The sequence below is a fragment of the Zingiber officinale genome, chromosome 3B (assembly GCF_018446385.1).
Source record: "Zingiber officinale cultivar Zhangliang chromosome 3B, Zo_v1.1, whole genome shotgun sequence".
In the NCBI taxonomy this organism is placed as follows: domain Eukaryota; kingdom Viridiplantae; phylum Streptophyta; class Magnoliopsida; order Zingiberales; family Zingiberaceae; genus Zingiber; species Zingiber officinale.
The window spans coordinates 84229729-84248777 of NC_055991.1; the positions used below are offsets into that span (position 1 = coordinate 84229729).

Sequence of the window (19049 nt, forward strand, 5' to 3'; positions counted from 1 at the left end):
CCTCCTACATTGGCGTGACTATAAGGGTAAGCTAATGTAGAGGACACGTTGATCCGATCCTGGCAACTACGACTGAGGACGGCCATGTCGACGATTATACCTACGAGGGCGAGGGCTTGGCAATGAAGAGAGTGGTCATAACCACGAGCGGTGACAGGACAAATACATGGGGATGAGTAAGTAAGGCAAACGTTCGAAGTAATATCGTCAAGGAAGGACGAGTGGAGGAGCAAGATTAGTCAGGAGGTTAAAGTCAGAGGAAAATCAAAGTATGATCTCAAAGTCAAATAGCAAGGGCTACCATCCATGGTCGAAGATAATAACCGAGGAAATAACATATATAAAAGATGGCAAGTTAATAGTCCGTATTTATAATTAAATAAAATAAGAAATTAATTAAATAAATATATAATTAAATTAAAAATAAAAATATTGGGTGAGATCTTGTCAAATATATGGAGATAGGATAAATATATGTGACTTCAATAAAAGACCTCTTGATTAAAAGATTTTGAATTAAAAAAATAAAATAAAATAAAGACTGACACTCGATTTTTTTTTATTTCTTTAACTTGGTACTCCATCTTATTTCTATTTTTTATCACAGCAACAGGCCTTGCTTCAACCTAACTCTAATATGTATATTTAACAATAAAAAAATGGGTTGGGCTACAACCCAGCACAGCCCTTTAATAGATCCATCCATGGCTATTTCCAAGATTAATCGGATTGAAAGGTTAATACTTGGCACATGGTGAGAAAGTTTGTCAAAGTTTTTTTCAATAGGAATGTGAGAAACCTATGAAAAAAGTGTTGAAATTGTTGAACACATATGTGGAAAAAAGTGACTCACTCGTCCTAAAAATACCTCATCATTGATCCCACAACGAAATGAAGAGAGTAAATTATAATAACCGAACCACCTCTCTAAGTGAGAAGGATTTTATTCCCTAAGGGATTATTTCCTGAAAATTCGATTCCTATTCTTATGTGATAATCTACGATTAAAGTATCAATTCGACTATGCCCTTAGGAATTAATGGTTGAAAATTCAATTCAATTAATTTGAAATTTTATTTATTTTATAAGAAAATCTTAATTATTTCAATTTATTTCGGAATTTATTAGATTAGGTTTTAATTCTTTAATTTAAATTTTGATTAAATTTATTAAATGATATGACATAATCAAGTGATTATTGTACCTGAAATAATTTGTTAAAAAAAATTAAAAATCGTCCACTTTAATTGTCTATGATCAATAGATTATGATCCTGTCCGAACTGTGAGTCGATGAAAGCTGGAGACATGACGCTCTCTACTAGCTCCGCGTAGACACTGCGTGGACGCTGGGATGAGGTGGACCTCCGGCGAACCTGCAACAAAGTCGGGCCGGGAAGGGGTTCCCGGCGACAACCCTCCGACGCTCAAGTCAGGCGAGAAGAAAGCTGAAGCAAAATAAGGAGAACTGTAGCTATAGTATGGTTGATTGCATACCTCCATCGAAGTCTGGGGGTCCTTATATAGGCCCCCAGGGGTGCACGTGCACGCTTATCGATGCATGCACACTTCCCAAGTCATACCTCAAAAATGGACGTGTCAGAAAAATGCGTCTGACGCCATACCGCAACCGTTCGAGCATATCTCTGACATGACAGTGGAAACTTCCACCATACGATTCTCTGTCCGGTCCGGCCACCGACCATGCTGTCTGTCGGCGGCACATATCTCGAGAATGATATCTCTAGTTGTCTCCTTTGTACTCTTCTACACCTTCTGTCTATTACTGTTCCGAGCGAGAAAACCGCTCAACCCTACTAGCGTCTAGGAGGGACAAACATTGGACCGAGCGGACTATCGGCTCGACCTCAAGCTCGGACGGGCATGTTATCTCCACTGGTCCGCTGATGGTGCACTGTTCGTCTGAGCTGACAAGTTGTTAATCCGTCGCTCAGCCGAGCGGACCGATTGCTCGGCGCATCGGCTCTCTTAAGCGGACCCTTGAGCGTCGGAAACCCGACCTGCGGTCGAGTTGTCTCCGAGCCGACCCGGGTACTGATGTGGACGCTCGGCCAAGTAGCCTCCCGCTCAGCCAAGTGGCCTCCCGCCCGGCCAACACTATACGTTGACCGTCTTGACTTTGACCTCCACGGGCCATCGATTCGTATCCGTTCAGGACCCCCCCCTCTTAATACCGGATCACGTGCCTCCCCCTCAAGTCTAGTCGAAGGAGGCTACAAGTCCGACTGATTGGACTACTGGACTGACGACATCACGGTCGCTCTGCCCCTGGCAGAAATATTCATCCGATCGGGAACTGTGCGGTGGATGATGTCGCTCAGCCTATCACCCGCCGGCGCTTGGCGAATATTGGTCTTACGACCGTCTGCCTTGCCGACCTAGCATCAGTCGACGTTGACGTCCCCCAGATTTCCTCGGGATTTACGTAAATCCTGGCCATTAAGGCCGAGCACGCGCCCTCGCCTGCATAATGGGGGTCATTAAATGCTCCCAATGGGGTGATGCCACGTGGCCAGGCAGCTGTCATCGCCTGCTCAAGCTGTCAAGCTCGATGTGACCCCTGGCACTTTGAATTCAACGGTCGGATGCGCTCCTCGGATCCCATGCCCTGGATCGGGCGGTCCCGGCCGCTCGAGCCCAACCTTTATAAGGTCGCCTCCTCTCCTTCCGCCGCTTCTGCTTTATCACGCTCGTGTTCTTTGAAGGTTCCTACTCTATTCTTCGGCGAACCAATTCTCCGCATTCCGACCATTAGCTCTCTTCTCCGACAATCCTTTTCTCTGTAAGAACTCTTTGCCCGCTCCTTTTTTATTTTCTTTGCGCTTTTCTTCGCATTCCGGTGGTGCCTGTTCTCCGTAGGCACGGTTTTGCTCACCGCCTCCGTTGCCTTCTGCCTTTCCTTTGCTTCGCATTCCGGCTATAATGGCTAGTTCTTCTGCCCCCTCTCCCAGTCTTTGGTATCAAACCATGGACAGTAGGTTTGATTCAAGAGATATCTTCAAACTAATCAATACCTATGACATCCCCTCTGACCATAAACTCGTTTTGGCCGAGTCATCCGACCGGCCACATGATCCGTCGGCCGGGACTGTCACCTTCTTTCGCGACCAGTTTATAGGTGGCCTCAGGTTTCCGATCCACCCATTCATCTTAGAAGTTTACAATTACTTTCGCATTCCGCTCGGTCAGCTCGTACCCAACTCTTTTAGACTGCTGTGCGGGGTAGTGGTGCTCTTCCGAACGCACGGCATCCCACTCAAGCCTCAAATCTTTCACTATTTTTATTACCCCAAGCAGTCCGAGATCGACACCTTCCTATTTCAGTTGCGGATCGGCTTGGTCTTCTTCGACAAAATGTCTACCTCCAACAAGCATTGGAAAGATCATTTCTTCTTTTTGAGTTTTACCGAGCCGCCCCCCTTTCGAACCCAGTGGCAAACTTCGTTGCCGACTCCTCCCGACCTGAAAAGGTACCGGACCGAACCTGCCTTTCTACACGCGGCTAATCTACTGGCTGGGCTGAAGCTGGGCGTCCATAAGCTGCTGCCAGAGGGAATGATGTATCTATTCGGGTTAAGTCCGATCCGAACGCGACTTCCGAGCGGCCCTGGTAAGAAATAATCTTCTCTCCTTTTCTTTGAGTCTAACTGATTTTTCTTCTTTCCCGTAGCCGAGATCATGATGAAAGCAGTGATGTTTGGCAAGCTGAAACGCAAGGCCGTCGAGATAGAAGCGGCTGCCGCGCAGGAAGCGGAGAAACTGGGCCTCACCCCGATCGATTCTCACGAAGGTGAGAGTGAAGAGGTTCAGACGGCGGGCGAGGCGTCTGCCGCTCGGACGGTCACCCCCGATGCAGCTGAGGAGACCGCTCCACCGAGTGCGCAACCGGCCACTCGGCCCGAGGAAGCCAGATCTGATGACGATGAAGTCCCGTTGGTTGGGCGTAAACGCCGCCGAACGGGCACCCCCACCCGCTCGGCCACCTCTGCCGTTCACGTGTCCGAACAGATGGACAATCCTCCTGCTCCTGCGTCTGTGGAAGCGCTGTCGTCCGACAGGACCCTATCTTAAGGAGACTGACCTTCCAACCCCGTAGCGGCTCAGCCCCTTACCTCACTCCCTCCAGCCCGCCAAATAATTAAGCGATCTCTTATTCGCTCTGAGCCGATTGGACAATCTTCTGCTCCGTCTGCGTCCACTCAATCTACTCCGGGCCGGCACAAGACGATCAAGCCTCTGCTCCACCTGCCGACAGAGGAATATTTGCAAAAGGCTGACCAGCCGTCGAGCCCCGAACACTTGATAACAATCCAGGGGCCCCTCGCAAAAGTCTGGGAGGACGCCTGAGCGCGCATGGGCATGATGTCACCTGGGCTGCTCGGTAACAGTTATCTGCAACAAACTACTGGGGTAACTCTTACAAGCTTTTTCTTCTTATCCTCCGTTCGGTATTTTACGTTTTTAACCGAATCGTAGCATTTAGTAGAGAGTATAGCGGTGTGCCACCGCTTAGCTTTTCTAGAGGAGGAATTCAAAAAACTTAAGGTCTCTGGGGGGACCCCTCTTCAAGGCCCTTCCTACGCCGAGCTGAAGGCTGATATGGAGAAGGCCAACAAACTGTTGGAGGCCGAGCGGCACAGATCCTCGGGCTTGCAGACCATGGTGGACCGGCTAGAGACCCAAGTCAAAACATATGACAAGAAGATCACATTGGCCACCAATAGGAAGAATCAGGTCATCACCGACCTGGAGGCGAAGAATGCTGAGGCCCGGGCGCTTGAGGTGAAAATCAAAGAATTGACCGAACTGTTGACCACTGAGAAGGACGGACGCTCGGCGGAGGTGGCCACTCTTCAGAGTGATCTGAAGACCCTTCAAGACGCGTTAGAAGTCTCCCGAGCTGCCTTTAAAGCATATCAAGACTCCGAGCCGAGCCGGGTTGCTATCATGCAGCAGAACTACATCCGCTCGGAGAAATTTGTGGAGAAATCCTGTGATCGGCTCGTACAAGCATTTGAGTTGGTCATTACTGCCACGGCCGACTACCTGAAGACCAAGGGTCAGCTTCCTGAAGACTTCACTATCCCTGTCCGGGATCACGCCGATCTTCTAACCATGATTCCGGACGAGATTTTTAATTACCTAGTGTGAAATCGTGGCTTATGTACTGGCCGTTCGACCTATCTTGTTTTGTACATTCGCCTTTTTTTTGGCTTAATGAACTTTCCTTATTGCTCTTCTGTTGTGTGTACCTGTGCGGGTTACTCGCTCCTTTGATCTCCACCAAATTCATGGGAACATCTTTCGATTTCAGAACTGTCGCTCGGCAATCGAGTACTTGAGCCTTGTTAAGCTTAAGCGATGCTTTGGTCGAATCATTACAGAGGATGATCGGCGACAAGCCGACTTTTTCATAGCCGCTAGTTCAACTCTGGGATTTAACTTCGCCGCTCGACGGTCTTCGGGCTGGGGGGTTTATAGTCGCCGGTCTGACTCTAGAGTTTAACGTCGCCGCTCGACGGTCTTCGGACCGAGAGGTTTATAGTCGTCGGTCCAACTCTAGAGTTTAACGTCGCCGCTCGACGGTCTTCGGGCCGGGAGGTTTAGAGTCGCTGGTTCGACTCTAGAGTTTAACGTCACCGGTCGACGGTCTTCGGGCCGGAAGGTTTATAGTCGCTGGTTTAACTCTAGAGTTTAACGTCGCCGCTCGACGGTCTTCGGGCCGGGAGGTTTATAGTCGTCGGATCGACTCTAGAGTTTAATGTCGCCGCTCGATGGTCTTCGGGCTAGGAGGTTTATAGTTGCCAGTTCGACTCTAGAGTTTAACGTCGCCGCTCGACGATCTTCAGGCCGGGAGGTTTATAGTCGCCGGTCCGACTCTAAAGTTTAACGTCGCCGCTCGACGATTTGAAGAAGCTCGACCGTTCGGCGCGCATTAGTTATGTCATGGCGTTTTCATGATCTAATTCCTGCATTCAAAGGATAGCGCAGAACGGGAATACACGCAATTAATTACACAGGCGCACCTTTTACCCAACTAGATATGGCTGGAGGCGATTAGCGCTCCATGGTCGTTCTAGCCGTCGCCCGTCTTGATCTTCGAGGTAGTATGCACCCGATCGGAGCTTCTCGACGACCTTGAAAGGTCCCACCCACGGAGCCTCCAGCTTGCTCACATCACCGACCAGCTTCACCTTCTTTCATACTAGATCGCCGACCTGGAATGTTCTGGGGATTACTCGCCTATTGTAATTTTGCTTCATTCTCTGCCGGTACGCCATTAGCCGAACAGTTGCTCCAGCTCGTGCTTCATCTACCAAATCCAGCTCCAGCTGCCTCTGCTCGGTGTTGTCCGCATCGTATTGCTGCACCCGATCGGACTCGATCCCTACCTCTACTGGTACGACAGCCTCTCCTCCGTACAGCAAGTGGAACGGCGTGACCCTCGTTCCTTCCTTAGGAGTTTTGCGGAGTGCCCATAGGACGTTGGGAGTTCGTCCACCCAGCTGCCCCCGAGGTGGTCGAGCCGAACCCTTAAAATTAGAAGAATTTCCCGGTTGGCGACTTCGGCTTGTCCGTTACTCTGCGGGTATGCCACAGAGGTGAAGTGTTGCTCGCCCTTCGCACTATTCTTGGAGCTCCTGTCTGACGAACTGTCACCCATTGTCGGACATGAGCCGTCTTGGAATGCCGAACCGACATATGAGATGCTGCCAGATGAATTTTTTGACCATCTGCTCGGTGATCTTGGCCAGTGGCTCTGCCTCAACCCATTTGGAGAAGTAGTCCACCGCTACCAGTAGGAACTTCCTCTGCCCGGTCGCCATAGGTAAGGGTCCCACGATGTCCATGCCCCACTGGTCGAACGGACAAGACACCGTGGATGCCTTCATATCTTCCGTCGGTCGGTGGGAGAAGCTATGGTATTTCTAGCAGGAAAGGCAAGTGGCTACGGTCCGAGCGGCGTCTTCCTGGAGAGTTGGCCAGAAGTACCCGACCAACAGGATCTTTCTAGCTAATGATCGGCCGCCTGGATGCCCCCCGCAAGATCCTTGATGCACTTCCTTCAATATATATTCCGCGTCCTCCGAGCTGACGCACTTTAAAAGCAGGCAGGAAAAAACCTTCTTGTAAAGCTGGTCCCCGATTAGGGTGAACCGACCGACTCTCCTTCTCAGAAGCTGGGCTTCATCCCAGTCAGACGGAATGGCTCTTGGCCGCAAAAACTCTACTATAGCCGTCCTCCAATTGCTGGGGAACGTGAGGCCCTCCAATTGCTATCAATATGCGCTACTAATGATACCTGCTCGATTGCTTGTTGAGCGCCGATCGGTGTTATTGAACTAGACAGCTTTGCCAACTCATCTGTTGCCTGGTTGTCTGCTCGGGGGATTTTTTGCACGACCACCTCGCCAAAGCTGGTCTTGAGCCTTTCGAAGGTCTCCACGTAGAGCTTGAGCCTTGCATTATTGACCTCGAAACTCCTGAGAATTGCTGAGCGGCGAGTTGAGAGTCAGAGAAGATAATCACTCGGCTTGCTCCCACATACCGGGCGGCCTGCAGTCCCGCTATAAGGGCTTTATATTCCGCCTCATTATTAGTAGCTCAATAATCCAACCGAACGGACAGATGCATCTGATCTTCTTGTGGTGAGATTAACAGAATGCCGACTCCGCTCCCGAGTCGAGTTGATGACCCATCCATATAGACCTTCCAGGAAGCCTCCGGCTCGGGGCTCTGTATTTCCGTGACGAAGTCCGCTAGGGATTGCGCTTTAATTGTTGTGCGGGGCTAGTATTGAATATCAAATTCACTGAGCTCGGTAGTCCATTTAATCAGCCGTCCGGACGCCTCTGGGTTGAGGAGGATTCCTCCTAGAGGGTTGTTCGTCATGACAATGATTGTGTGCGCCAGAAAATATGGTCGGAGTCTCCGAGCGGCGAGGACTAAAGCGAATGCAAGCTTTTCGAGACCAGTATAGCGGGACTCAGCATCTTTTAGGATATGACTTAAGAAATACACAGGTTGCTCTTCGCCATTTTGCCTTACTAGCGCCAAGCCGACAGCCTGCTTGGTCGAGGATAGGTAGATACTGAGCGGTTCGCCGGCAGCTGGCTTAGCCAATACAGGTAATGAATTCAGATACACCTTTAATTCTTCGAAAGCCTGATCACACTTTGTGTCCCATTGGAATTTGGTTGCTCGACGCAAAATCTTGAAGAATGGCAAACTCTGGTAGGCTGTCTTAGAGATGAATCGTGACAAGGCTGTTATCCGTCCAGTGAGGCGTTGAACTTCCTTCATGCTTCGGGGCGGTGGCATGTCCTGCAGCGCCCTCACTTTGCTAGGGTTCACCTCGATGCCCCGTTCGGTAACAATGTAGCCGAGGAATCACCTACCTTTCGCCCCGAACAGACACTTCTGGGGGTTCAACTTGACTCCATACATTCTCAGCGTCCGGAAGGTTTCTTCTATATCTGCACACAGGTCGACCGCTCGAAGTGATTTGATAGGTATGTCATCTACGTATACCTCCAAGTTTCGCCCGATCTGCTTTCAGAACACTATGTTCATGAGCCGCTGATACGTGGCGCCCGCGTTCTTCAGCCCGAACGACATTACCTTATAGCAGTAGGTGTCGTCCGCCGTGATGAAACTCACTTTCTCCTGGTCTTCTCGGGCGAGCGGCGCCTGGTGGTAACCCTGATATGCATCCAGCATGCATATCAGCTCGCATCCGGCGATCGAGTCCACCATTTGGTCGATCCGAGGCAGAGGGTAGAAATCCTTCGGGCACACCCTATTAAGGTTCCGAAAATCGATGCAGGCCCTCCACTTGTTACCCGGCTTGGAAACTAGCACCACATTTGCCAACCAGCTCGGGAATTGCACTTCCCGAATATGGTCGGCTTCCAACAACTTTTCGACCTCCGCTAGGATGATGACGTTCTGCTCTGCGCTGAAGTCTCGCTTTCTCTGCTTCACTGGCCGAGCGTCCGGTCGGACATGGAGCTCATGTTGCGCTACGCTTGGCGAAATGCCCGGCAACTCATGGGTTGACCATGCGAAGACATCATGGTTGCGTCGTAGGCACTTGACCAGCTCCTCCCGACGCTATGAATGTTGTGGCTTCTGGTCGGTCGAGCTGGATCTGTACTTCCTCCTTTTCCTCGTAAACTAAAGTTGGAGGCTTTTCAATTACGGTATTTACCTCAAGGCGCGGTCTTTACCGCGCGGACCTGGACTCAGCTCGGACCATCTCCACATAGCATCGTCGGACAGCCAGCTGGTCTCCTCGGACTTCGCCCACTTGGTCCTCCACGGGGAACTTGATCTTCTGGCAGAAAGTGGAGACAACCGCTCGGAATTCGTTGAGTGCGAGCCGACCCAATATGACATTGTAAGCGGAGGGGACATCGACCACTATGAAGTTAGTGGTTCTCGTTCTTCGCAGCGGCTCCTCACCCAGCGATATAGCCAGCCTGGTCTGGCCGACCGGCAAGACCTCATTGCCAGTGAATCCATACAAGGGTGTTGTCATCAGGAGCAGCTCAGCACGATCAATTTGTAGTTGGTCGAACGCTTTTTTGAAGATAATGTTGACCGAGCTGCCTGTATCAATAAAAATACGATGAATAGTATAATTTACTATTATCGCTCGGATGATGAATGTGTCGTTGTGCGACACTTCGACTCCTTCCAGGTCCCTATGCCTGAAGTTGATCTCGGGACCCCGTGCTCGTTATTGACTGCAGCCTACTGCATGAATCGTTAGCTGCCAAGCGTGTGACTTTCTGGCCCTGTTGGAATATCCTCCCGTAAGGCCCCCAGCGATGATGTTGATCTCGCCCCGAGCGGTATTGCTTCAATTTTCTTCCTCCCGAGCGGAGGGCCTCGCTCGCTCCTGTGAGGCTCTGGGGTTGGCCCTCGGCGGATGATGATGCTGCCGCTCGACCGACTCCCTGGCCCCACGTCGTCCGGTGTCCTGGTGTCGGGGGCACCGATCAGGTGAAGGGGATCAGCGGCGATAGCTCCTGGGCGCGGGGTGAGCGATCGACGAAAGGCTCCGACAGTCACGGGTGTTGTGGGTGGCTGACTGGTGAAGTGAACAGAACATGGGAGTCCATACCTTTCCCTTCTGCTTAGGCCGATCAGCCGCTACATGCTGGACAGCTTGCGGTCTTGACTCGTGGTGTGGGTGTACTCCTTCGGCTCGAGGTCCTCTTGGCGGTTGATGGCTGGTTGGTTGCCTCCGCTCGGCGGGCGCCAGCGGCTCGGCTGGTGCTTATTTTCTTCTTGTCGTATGGGCTTCCTCCACATTGATGTATTCATTGACTTTGTGCAGCATATGGTCGTAGCTGCGAGGCGGCTTTCTGATGAGCGAACGGAAGAAATCGCCATCCACAAGCCCTTGTGTGAACGCATTCATCATGGTCTCCGAGGTGACTATCGAGATATCCATGACCACCTGGTTGAAGCGCTGGATGTAAGCTCGGAGCATCTCCCTCGGGCCTTGTTTTATGGCAAACAAGCTGACGCTGGTCTTCTGGTAGCGCCTGCTGCTCGCAAAATGATGCAGGAAAGTAGTGTGGAATTCCTTGAAGCTTGTGATCGATCCGTCCGGCAGCCTCCGGAACCACCGTTGCGCCGATCTCGAAAGGGTGGTGAGAAATACCCTACACTTTACACCATCTGTATATTGATGTAAAGTGATCGTGTTGTCGAACTTACCCAGATGGTCATCCAGGTCGGTGGTCTCGTTATATTCTCCGATCGTCGGGGGCGTGTAGTGCCTTGGCAGTGGATCCTGAAGAATGGCCTCAGAAAATTGCCGATTGATCCGCTCGGGGGATGACTCAGCCTGAGGTGTCTTCCCATTCATGGCATCCCGTACGGGCGCTTCATCTAATGACCCTTGATTGGCCTATGCCAGCTCGGACGGAGTCTGGAATAATGCCCAATGAAACGGGATAGGGGCGGGCGACACATTCCCTGGAGTGCCGGTCTGACCTTTATTCTGCGCCCATGTGGAGTATTGCTTCGGCCGATCCTCCTCCGCCGCTCGGCCACCTGACGTCGAAGTTGCTTGTTGTGCTAACTGCTCGGCTAGCGCCTTCTGTTGTTGCTGCTCCACGATTTTTGCCGCTCTTGCCTCAATAAGGGTGTCGAGCTCCTCCTGAGAGAGTGTCACGGTGTGTGGTCGTCCAGCTCCTTCCATCTCCTTTGCTCGTATTCAGGTGCGTTCCCACAGACGGCGCCAATTTGATCCTGTCTGAACTGTGAGTCGATGAAAGCTGGGGGTGTGACGCTCTCTGCTAGCTCCGCGTGGACGCCAGGATGAGGTGGACCTCCGACGAACCTGCAACAAAGCCGGGCCGGGAAGGGGTTCCCGGCGACGACCCTCCGACGCTCAAGTCAGGCGAGAAGAAAGCTGAAGCAAAATAAGGAGAACTGTAGCTACAGTATGATTGATTGCATACCTCCGTCGAAGTCTGGGGGGCCTTATATAGGCCCCTAGGGGTGTGTGCGCACCCCTTCCCGGCGACGACCCTCCGACGCTCAAGTCAGGCGAGAAGAAAGCTGAAGCAAAATAAGGAGAACTGTAGCTACAGTATGTTTGATTGCATACCTCCATCGAAGTCTGAGGGTCCTTATATAGGCCCCCAGGGGTGCACGCGCACGCTTATCGATGCATGCACACTTCCCAAGTCATACCTCAAAAATGGACGTGTCAGAAAAATGCGTCTGACGCCATACCGCAACCGTCCGAGCATACCTCTGACATGACAGTGGAAACTTCCACCATACGATTCTCTGTCCGGTCCGACCACCGACCATGCTGTCTGTCGGTGGCACATATCTCGAGAAGGATATCTCTAGCTGTCCCCTTTGTACTCTTCTACACCTTCTGTCTATTACAGTTCCGAGCGAGAAAACCGCTCGGCCCTACTAGCGTCTAGGAGGGACAGACATTGGACCGAGCGGACTGTCGGCTCAGCCTCAAGCACGGACGGGCATGTTATCTCCGCTGGTCCGCTGATGGTGCACTGTTCGTCTGAGCTGACAAGTTGTTAATCCGTCGCTCAGCTGAGCGGACCGATTGCTCGGCGCATCGGCTCTCTTAAGCGGACCCCTGAGCGTCGGAAACCCGACCTGCGGTCGAGTTGTCTTCGGGCTGACCCAGGTACTGATGTGGACGCTCGGCCAAGTAGCCTCCCGCTCGGCCAAGTGGCCTCCCGCCCGACCAACATTATACATTGAACGCCTTGACTTTGACCTCTATCAAAAAAGTTTAATTAATTAAGAAATTAATTTAATTAATTAAGAAATTAATTTAATTAATTAATTTTTTTCGTTTATGGTAAAATTTAGTCAATTTGGTTTAACTAAAAATTTTAATTTATTTAATTTTGATTTAATCAATTTAATTTTTAACCAATTATTCATTTTTAGACTCTCTATCTCTCTTTTTTTTCAAATAATTTGTTTACTCCTATTTATTCGGTGAAAAAAATTCCTAGAAAAAAAGGAAAGACCAGTGAAAAGAAAAGAAAATTCAACAAGTTTGTGTCTTATTGAGCATAAGCAACCTTGCAACCGCAAGTGTATCCACTCGCGACCTTATGGCCTCTATATAAGGTTGCGAGCGAACAAAGTAGACCATAGTTGTGAGGTCACTCACAATTGCCGCAATCAACCTCACAATGAAACAAAAAGGTAATTTCTCATAACAAAATGAAGAGAGATAAATCATGTACAGAACGATATCCTAACCTCACGTAGATTCAAACGAGGCCATGAGGCTGATACCAGGAAGGAAAGAAAAGTTTGTTCCTTGATTTCGGAGGGACACAAAAATGCCAAAATAATGATATATGGATAGTAAATTAAGAAAAAGATTTTGATTTCTATGCAAAAATGATTTTAAAATCTTAGAATAAGATATGCTAAAATTATTTTTTTATAAATAGAAAATTCATAACTTTACACTAATTGACATTTTAGAATAATTTTTGTAATTAAATTTTAAAATGCTAATTCTAAAAGAATTTATTTAGAATAAAACAATTATTACTACACTAAATATGATTACATCTTGCAAAAGTCCATTGGGATTCTCCCAATTACTAAAGATAAATAGTTTCCATCACCCTCAGCATATATATTTTATTGTTAAAATATTATTTGTTCATTAATAAATGAGTATATTTTAAAGGTTAAAAATATATTTTGTATTAAAATAAGAGGCATTTAAAAATATTTTTTTTAAGTTATTGTATTAATTAATTGACTATTAGCATCTCTTTAGATCATGTACTATTTTGTGATTAGTAAAATGGCATTAGGCAAAGGAATCTCCTATTGGGAGAAACAAATAAATTCTTTAATTATATAATATTATATAATCTAACTCAAAACTTCAAATAACACATCTTTTATATATATATATATATAAAAGGGAGCCTTAACACAATTTTAAAGTTGTTGTTTTAAAACTAAAAGGTCACGGGTTCAAATTCTGAAAATAACTTTTTGTAAAAAGTAGAATAAGACTATGTACAATAGATTCTTCCCCATGACCTTTCATGACATGAACTTTGTACACCGAACTATTTTTTTTTTATCAATAAAGTTTTTTTTCTTCAAAATATTGAAAATGTGTGCCTCCTATTGTATATTTGTACTTCTCTTTCATTGTATTGTGTAACTTATAGAATTTTCATAAATTTGAATTAGTAAGGTCAAATTCCTATTTTTTATAAAATTTATGAGAATATTTCACTTTTTTTTTATTTCACCCTCTTAACTTCGATAAATTATATCTAGAAATATTTATCATCTACCACATTAAAATCGTTAAAGTGGTAAATGCTTAGACACCATACTCATACTGAATTTAAAGGCTGTGAATATCCGAGAAAATGATAATAATAAAAGAAGTCACTTGAAGGTTACTAAATCTACCTCGATCTTGCTTAAGGTCGTCCTGAGCTTAGCCCAGTCCAATTTTTTTTTATTACCTATATAACTTTTTTACTTAGCCCATTAAAACCCACTCATATTCCACACCCAAAGCCCAGTCCACTTCATTAAGTTCAAGCACCTCCCAATTCTAATTTCTGGATTCGTCCTGCCTTTGCATCATCTGCAATTTGATGCCATTGCAGTATTCAGTGTTCCAACAAATGCATGAGAACTTTAGGTTTATGGTGTGATCTAAAGGTCAACTGAATAAGACATTGCTCAATTCTACTGAATGGGTCATTTCTCAAACTTGTGCAAGATCTATATGTATAAATTATAATTGTGAAACTTTTTGTGTTATCATAGGAATATAGTGTGCTTTGTTTATAAGATATTATCCAAAAAACACTTCACAGGCCACGTGTGCAGGTGATGGTCATTGCCTAATACATTTTATAGCAAATGGAATATGTATTGGTATATGAATAATCGTTACACTTTGGTTTGGATTCTAGGCCTCATGTGCACTAATGAAACCCAATTCGAACTACGTCCAGTATGATGTGAGTAATGTGATTATCATGCCAAATTTGGCACTGTGACAAGAATCTAACCTCTTTTGAAGTGGAATTGCAAATCTTTTCTGGCATAATCAAATTGCATCTCTGCAAAATAGAAAATCAGGGTTGAGGTGAGAAACCAGATTTGTTTTGAAAGAAAGGCAATGCACTGAGGAGTATCTTGCATTTGCTTTGACTAACCATTTGTATTCTGGGGCAGTTATTGTGCAATCGCTCTTCGCTTCGTGCTTCACAAGTTTGGGCAGAATCACTCTTCAAAAGTTATGCCTTGCAGGAATCCAGCACTATAATTTGGGTAACAGGGAAACCTTCGATGATACTAACCAGCTCTGATTGGAAGCAAGTCTACGAATCTGTCAAGTAGCCCAAACTGACAAATATACTCAAGAAGATGAGTAACACTAATCGTAGATGGGGTGGTACCATCTAAAATGGCACAATTCAGCAGCTTGATTGCTTCCTTAACTTCACCTCTTCTGCAAAACCCTTGCAACAAAGCAGAATAAACACCAAAGTTTGCCTCAAATCCCCTTTCTCTCATCCTATTGATTATGCCTTTTGCTTCTTGCAGCTGCATCTTTTTACAGTAAAAATGAAGTATGCATGAATAAGTTATCGCATCAGGTTCGATCCCTTTATCTTCCATATGATCCAGCAAATTTTCAGCTTCCTGGAACCTCCCTACCTGACACATTCCGTTAATAAGAGTAGTGTACGTGACCAGATCCGGTCGTACTAATTTAGCAACCATCTCTTCTTTCAGATGCACAGCCTGCTCTAGACATCCCATATTAATCAAACCGGACATCATTGTATTGTAAGTGATGAGGTTTGGCTTTAGATCCTGTTTCGGCATGTCAAGTAAGAATCTATAAGCATCCTTGACCCGTCCAACTTTACAAAATCCATCGATCAAGGTATTATAGGTAATTGTATCAGGACTGCATCCTCTCTGAATGATCTCAGCGAATAGTTTACTAGCTTCATCCACGTAACCTACTCTACAAAACCCAGATATCAGAGTGTTATACCCAACAACATGATTTCCATACTCTCGATCTTGTAATGCGCGGAAAAACTGCAGTGCCTTTTCAAGTTTCCCTGCTTTACACAATCCATCTAACAAGGTGCAGTATGTAAACTCATTAGGATCAATTCTTTGTTGTGACATTTCGTCGAAGAGTCTCAATGCCTCTTCTACTCTCCCCTCTTTACAATATCCTCCTATCAATGCAGTGTATGTGACTACATTTGGAGCACAACCGAGTTGGACCATGCTTTGCAACATATTTTCGGCATCTTCGATCTGTCCAACCAAACATAACCCGTGAATCAAGATGGCATATGTCGTAGCATCTGGAGTAATACCCATCTCTGACATCTCAATCAGCATCACTTTTGCATCTTCAATCTTCCTTTCCTTGCACAATCCACTGATAAAGCCGTTATACGAGACCACATTTCCTTTGACTCCCACCTTAACCATCCTAGAATACAGGACGGCAGCAGCTCTCATTTCTCCGACGTTGCAAAGCCCGGCGAAGCTGCAATTGTATGCATCTGGACTGGGCACCAATTCAATGAGCAACATTTCGCGAATCAATATCAGACCCAACTCCCACATCGAGGACTGAAAAGCAGAATCGATCAAAATGGAGTAGGTTCGATCGTTCGGCCTTGGTCCACCCTCCTGCATCCGCCGAAGAACTCCAAGAGCATCAAAAACACGCCCTTTCCTGCAGTAAGCTTTGATCAAAGTGTTGCAAGAGATGACGTTAGGGGCGTAGGACCAGAAGTTGAACTGATCGAACACCTGTCGCACGAGGTCGAGGCGGCCGGACTCACAGTGGCAATTCATCAGTATGTTAAGGGTCACGACGTCCGGGGGCACGTCCGAGCGGCACATCGAGTTGTAGAGGTCGACGGCGGCTCCGAACCGGCGGCGGCCGGCAAATGACGAGAGCACCAAGTTGAAAAAGCGTACCGGCGGGGGGTTGGAGGGGGGCGCGGCGGCGAGGAGCGCGGCGGCGTCATCGAGCATCCCGGAACGTAGCAGGGACTTGATGCGGTGTTCCGTGGGGAGAGGAGGGAAAGGAGCCGGCTTTGCAGTGCCAGCCGGCGCCGGAAGGACTAAGCAACGTACGGCGGAGGAGAAGATCGGGAACGCGGCGGGCGTAATCCTACGCCGCCATTGCGCGCGCATTAGGTTTCGAAGGAGACGACGAAAAACAGAGGAGTTTCTAAGGGAGAATTAATTAGGGTTCGAATTAGATCCGGCCGGACCAAATTTGAGCATGGACCAGATTCGAGTCTCCCTTTATAAAGAGTAGTAAAAAGGTAATTACCTTCCTTCTAAATGTTCCTCATCATTCTTCCCCAAATTATATGTTAAAATTGATCCATTATCTCACTGGAAAATTGAAGGGGGGAGGATTTTAATGCAAATTATACCCTAGATCAAATAGTTGAAAGGGGGAAAAAAATTTCGTATAAATTAATCTATCGATCACTTGCCATTCGAAAGAGAAAGAGATACAACGAAGAAAATCTTTTATCCATCAGAATGAAGTTAGTACCGTAATGATAACATCGAACATACTTATATATAATATGATAGAATATATTGTTTCCTAAAGAAATAAGAAGGTAATTATGCTTAATTCGATTTTATTCGATCCGATCAGTTGATTTATTGGGTGTAAGTCGTATAAATCGTCCAACTTTCTCACTTAGTCTAGTCTTATGAAAAGGAGTTTTTTTATTAGAATATCGAAGGAGAATCATTTTTTTTTAAAGGGCATCTCAGCATATTTTACTTTCCAAAATTATTTTTATTTTTAATATTATTGTAACAACTATAAATTCCATAAAATAATACTTCAACTCTGATGAATTAATAAATTATATTTTAGTAATTATACTTCAATTCTTTTAGCTGCATTTCACCTCTCATCACTTTAGTATACCAATTACAGTTAAATAATTTATTTATGATAAATACTGATGAACATTAGCTATGATAAAATTATAATGGTTAATTATAGTTACTATAATTATATAACCGTTATGAAATTATAATTATTATAATTGAGTAGCTCTTTTAATAGATGATCATATTCGAAAGCGTAAAGTTGAAAAACTAAGAGGTGACGATTTCACTGACCAGATGTGAACTTCGCTCTACTCTGCAAAATAAATAATGTCAATGTCGAGTTAAGAAAGGAGTCCCTCAAGAATCATGTGTACCTCCATCGGTGATGGACCCCCTCTTTATATAGAGCCCTTGGTAGGCGGCGTTCACATTTCCTAAGGCATGAACACACTCTCCAATATGTCCTATGAAAGAACTTGTCAAGAAAGTATCTTTGACATCATACTTTAACAGGACATGCATATCCCTAATAAGACAGTAGAAGCTTCCGTCGTACGACCCGTCTGTCGACCATGTCTTGTCAGTGGCACTATCTCCCAAAAGAGTGTCGAGAGATACTACAGTGGTCCCGTTGTTGGGCCGAGCGAGATAGCCGCTCGACCGAGACTCGGCTCCATCCGCGTCCAAGTCCCGTCGCTTGGCCTAGCGGGGTAGCACTACAAAAAAAATCCTCATTCAACAACACTCAAACGATAACGGTTTTATGCCAAATCGTTGTCTTTTTGCCTTTTAACAACGGTTTTAACAAAAATCATTGTCTTTTAGCAGTTTTTTAAAGCTTATAACAACGGTTTTTAAAAATCGTTGTCTATTTATGTTTTTTTGGGGCTACGACAACGATTTTTAAAGGCTATGACAACAGTTTTTGAAAACTGTTGTCTATGTGCGTATTTTTTTTGAGATTACGACAACGGTTTTTGAAAACCGTTGTCTATTAAGAGTTGTTGAATACAGTTGTTTTTTTCCTTCGCCGTTTTTCCCTTCGCCATTTTTTCCGCCGCATTTTTTCTTTCCCTCTCCTCGAAATCTTTTACCACCTCATTTCCCCCTTTACCTTCTCGATCCCTAAATATTTTCGTCGATCTCTTCACCTACTTCACGTTTTTTTTCTCCTTTCCTCTCCAAGCCCTAAACCTGCCGCCCCTTCTCCTTTCCTCTCCAAGCCTTAAACCCATCGCCCTTCATGGCTCATAGTGAACCAGTCGCGGGGAGGGAGAGAGATGGGCAACAGAGGCCACAAGCATAGGAGCAACCAAGGGGGATTAGCAACGAAAGCCCCATGATCCAGAGGATGACTCCAGGAACGAACGGTGTGGCCAAGCATCATGGCCGTGGAGGCGCGGTCACGGTAGCAATGACGACGGCGGCGTGAGGTGGGAGGGTTGTGTGGAGTTCGAGGAAGGGTCGGATGGGGGATCTGATGGAGGAGAGAGCCTTGCGAGGACGAGAAGCCTCATGGATGGCGACCTGGAGGAGCTCAAAGGGTGATTAATTTTGTTGGATCGTAGACGTTCTTCCCGTTGCTACTTTAAATCCATCCTGCTCTTTAAT

General features: G+C 46.6%; 1 protein-coding gene across 1 annotated transcript; it reads right to left on the reverse strand.

Annotated features, from left to right (window-relative positions):
* Positions 1 to 14331: 14331 nt before the first annotated feature.
* On the reverse strand, positions 14332 to 16844 carry LOC122056684 (pentatricopeptide repeat-containing protein At1g63400-like). Its single transcript, XM_042618754.1, has 2 exons — positions 14747 to 16844; positions 14332 to 14650 (listed from the first exon to the last, which is right to left on the reverse strand). Exon 1 carries the CDS (start codon positions 16767 to 16769, stop codon positions 14886 to 14888), a length of 1884 nt encoding a protein of 627 aa, XP_042474688.1. The 5' UTR covers positions 16770 to 16844; the 3' UTR covers positions 14332 to 14650; positions 14747 to 14885.
* Between the last annotated feature and the right edge of the window lie 2205 nt (positions 16845 to 19049).

Excerpts from the sequence above, each read along its gene's own strand:
- LOC122056684 (XM_042618754.1), bottom strand. The coding sequence starts at position 16,769 with ATGCGCGCGCAATGGCGGCGTAGGATTACGCCCGCCGCGTTCCCGATC.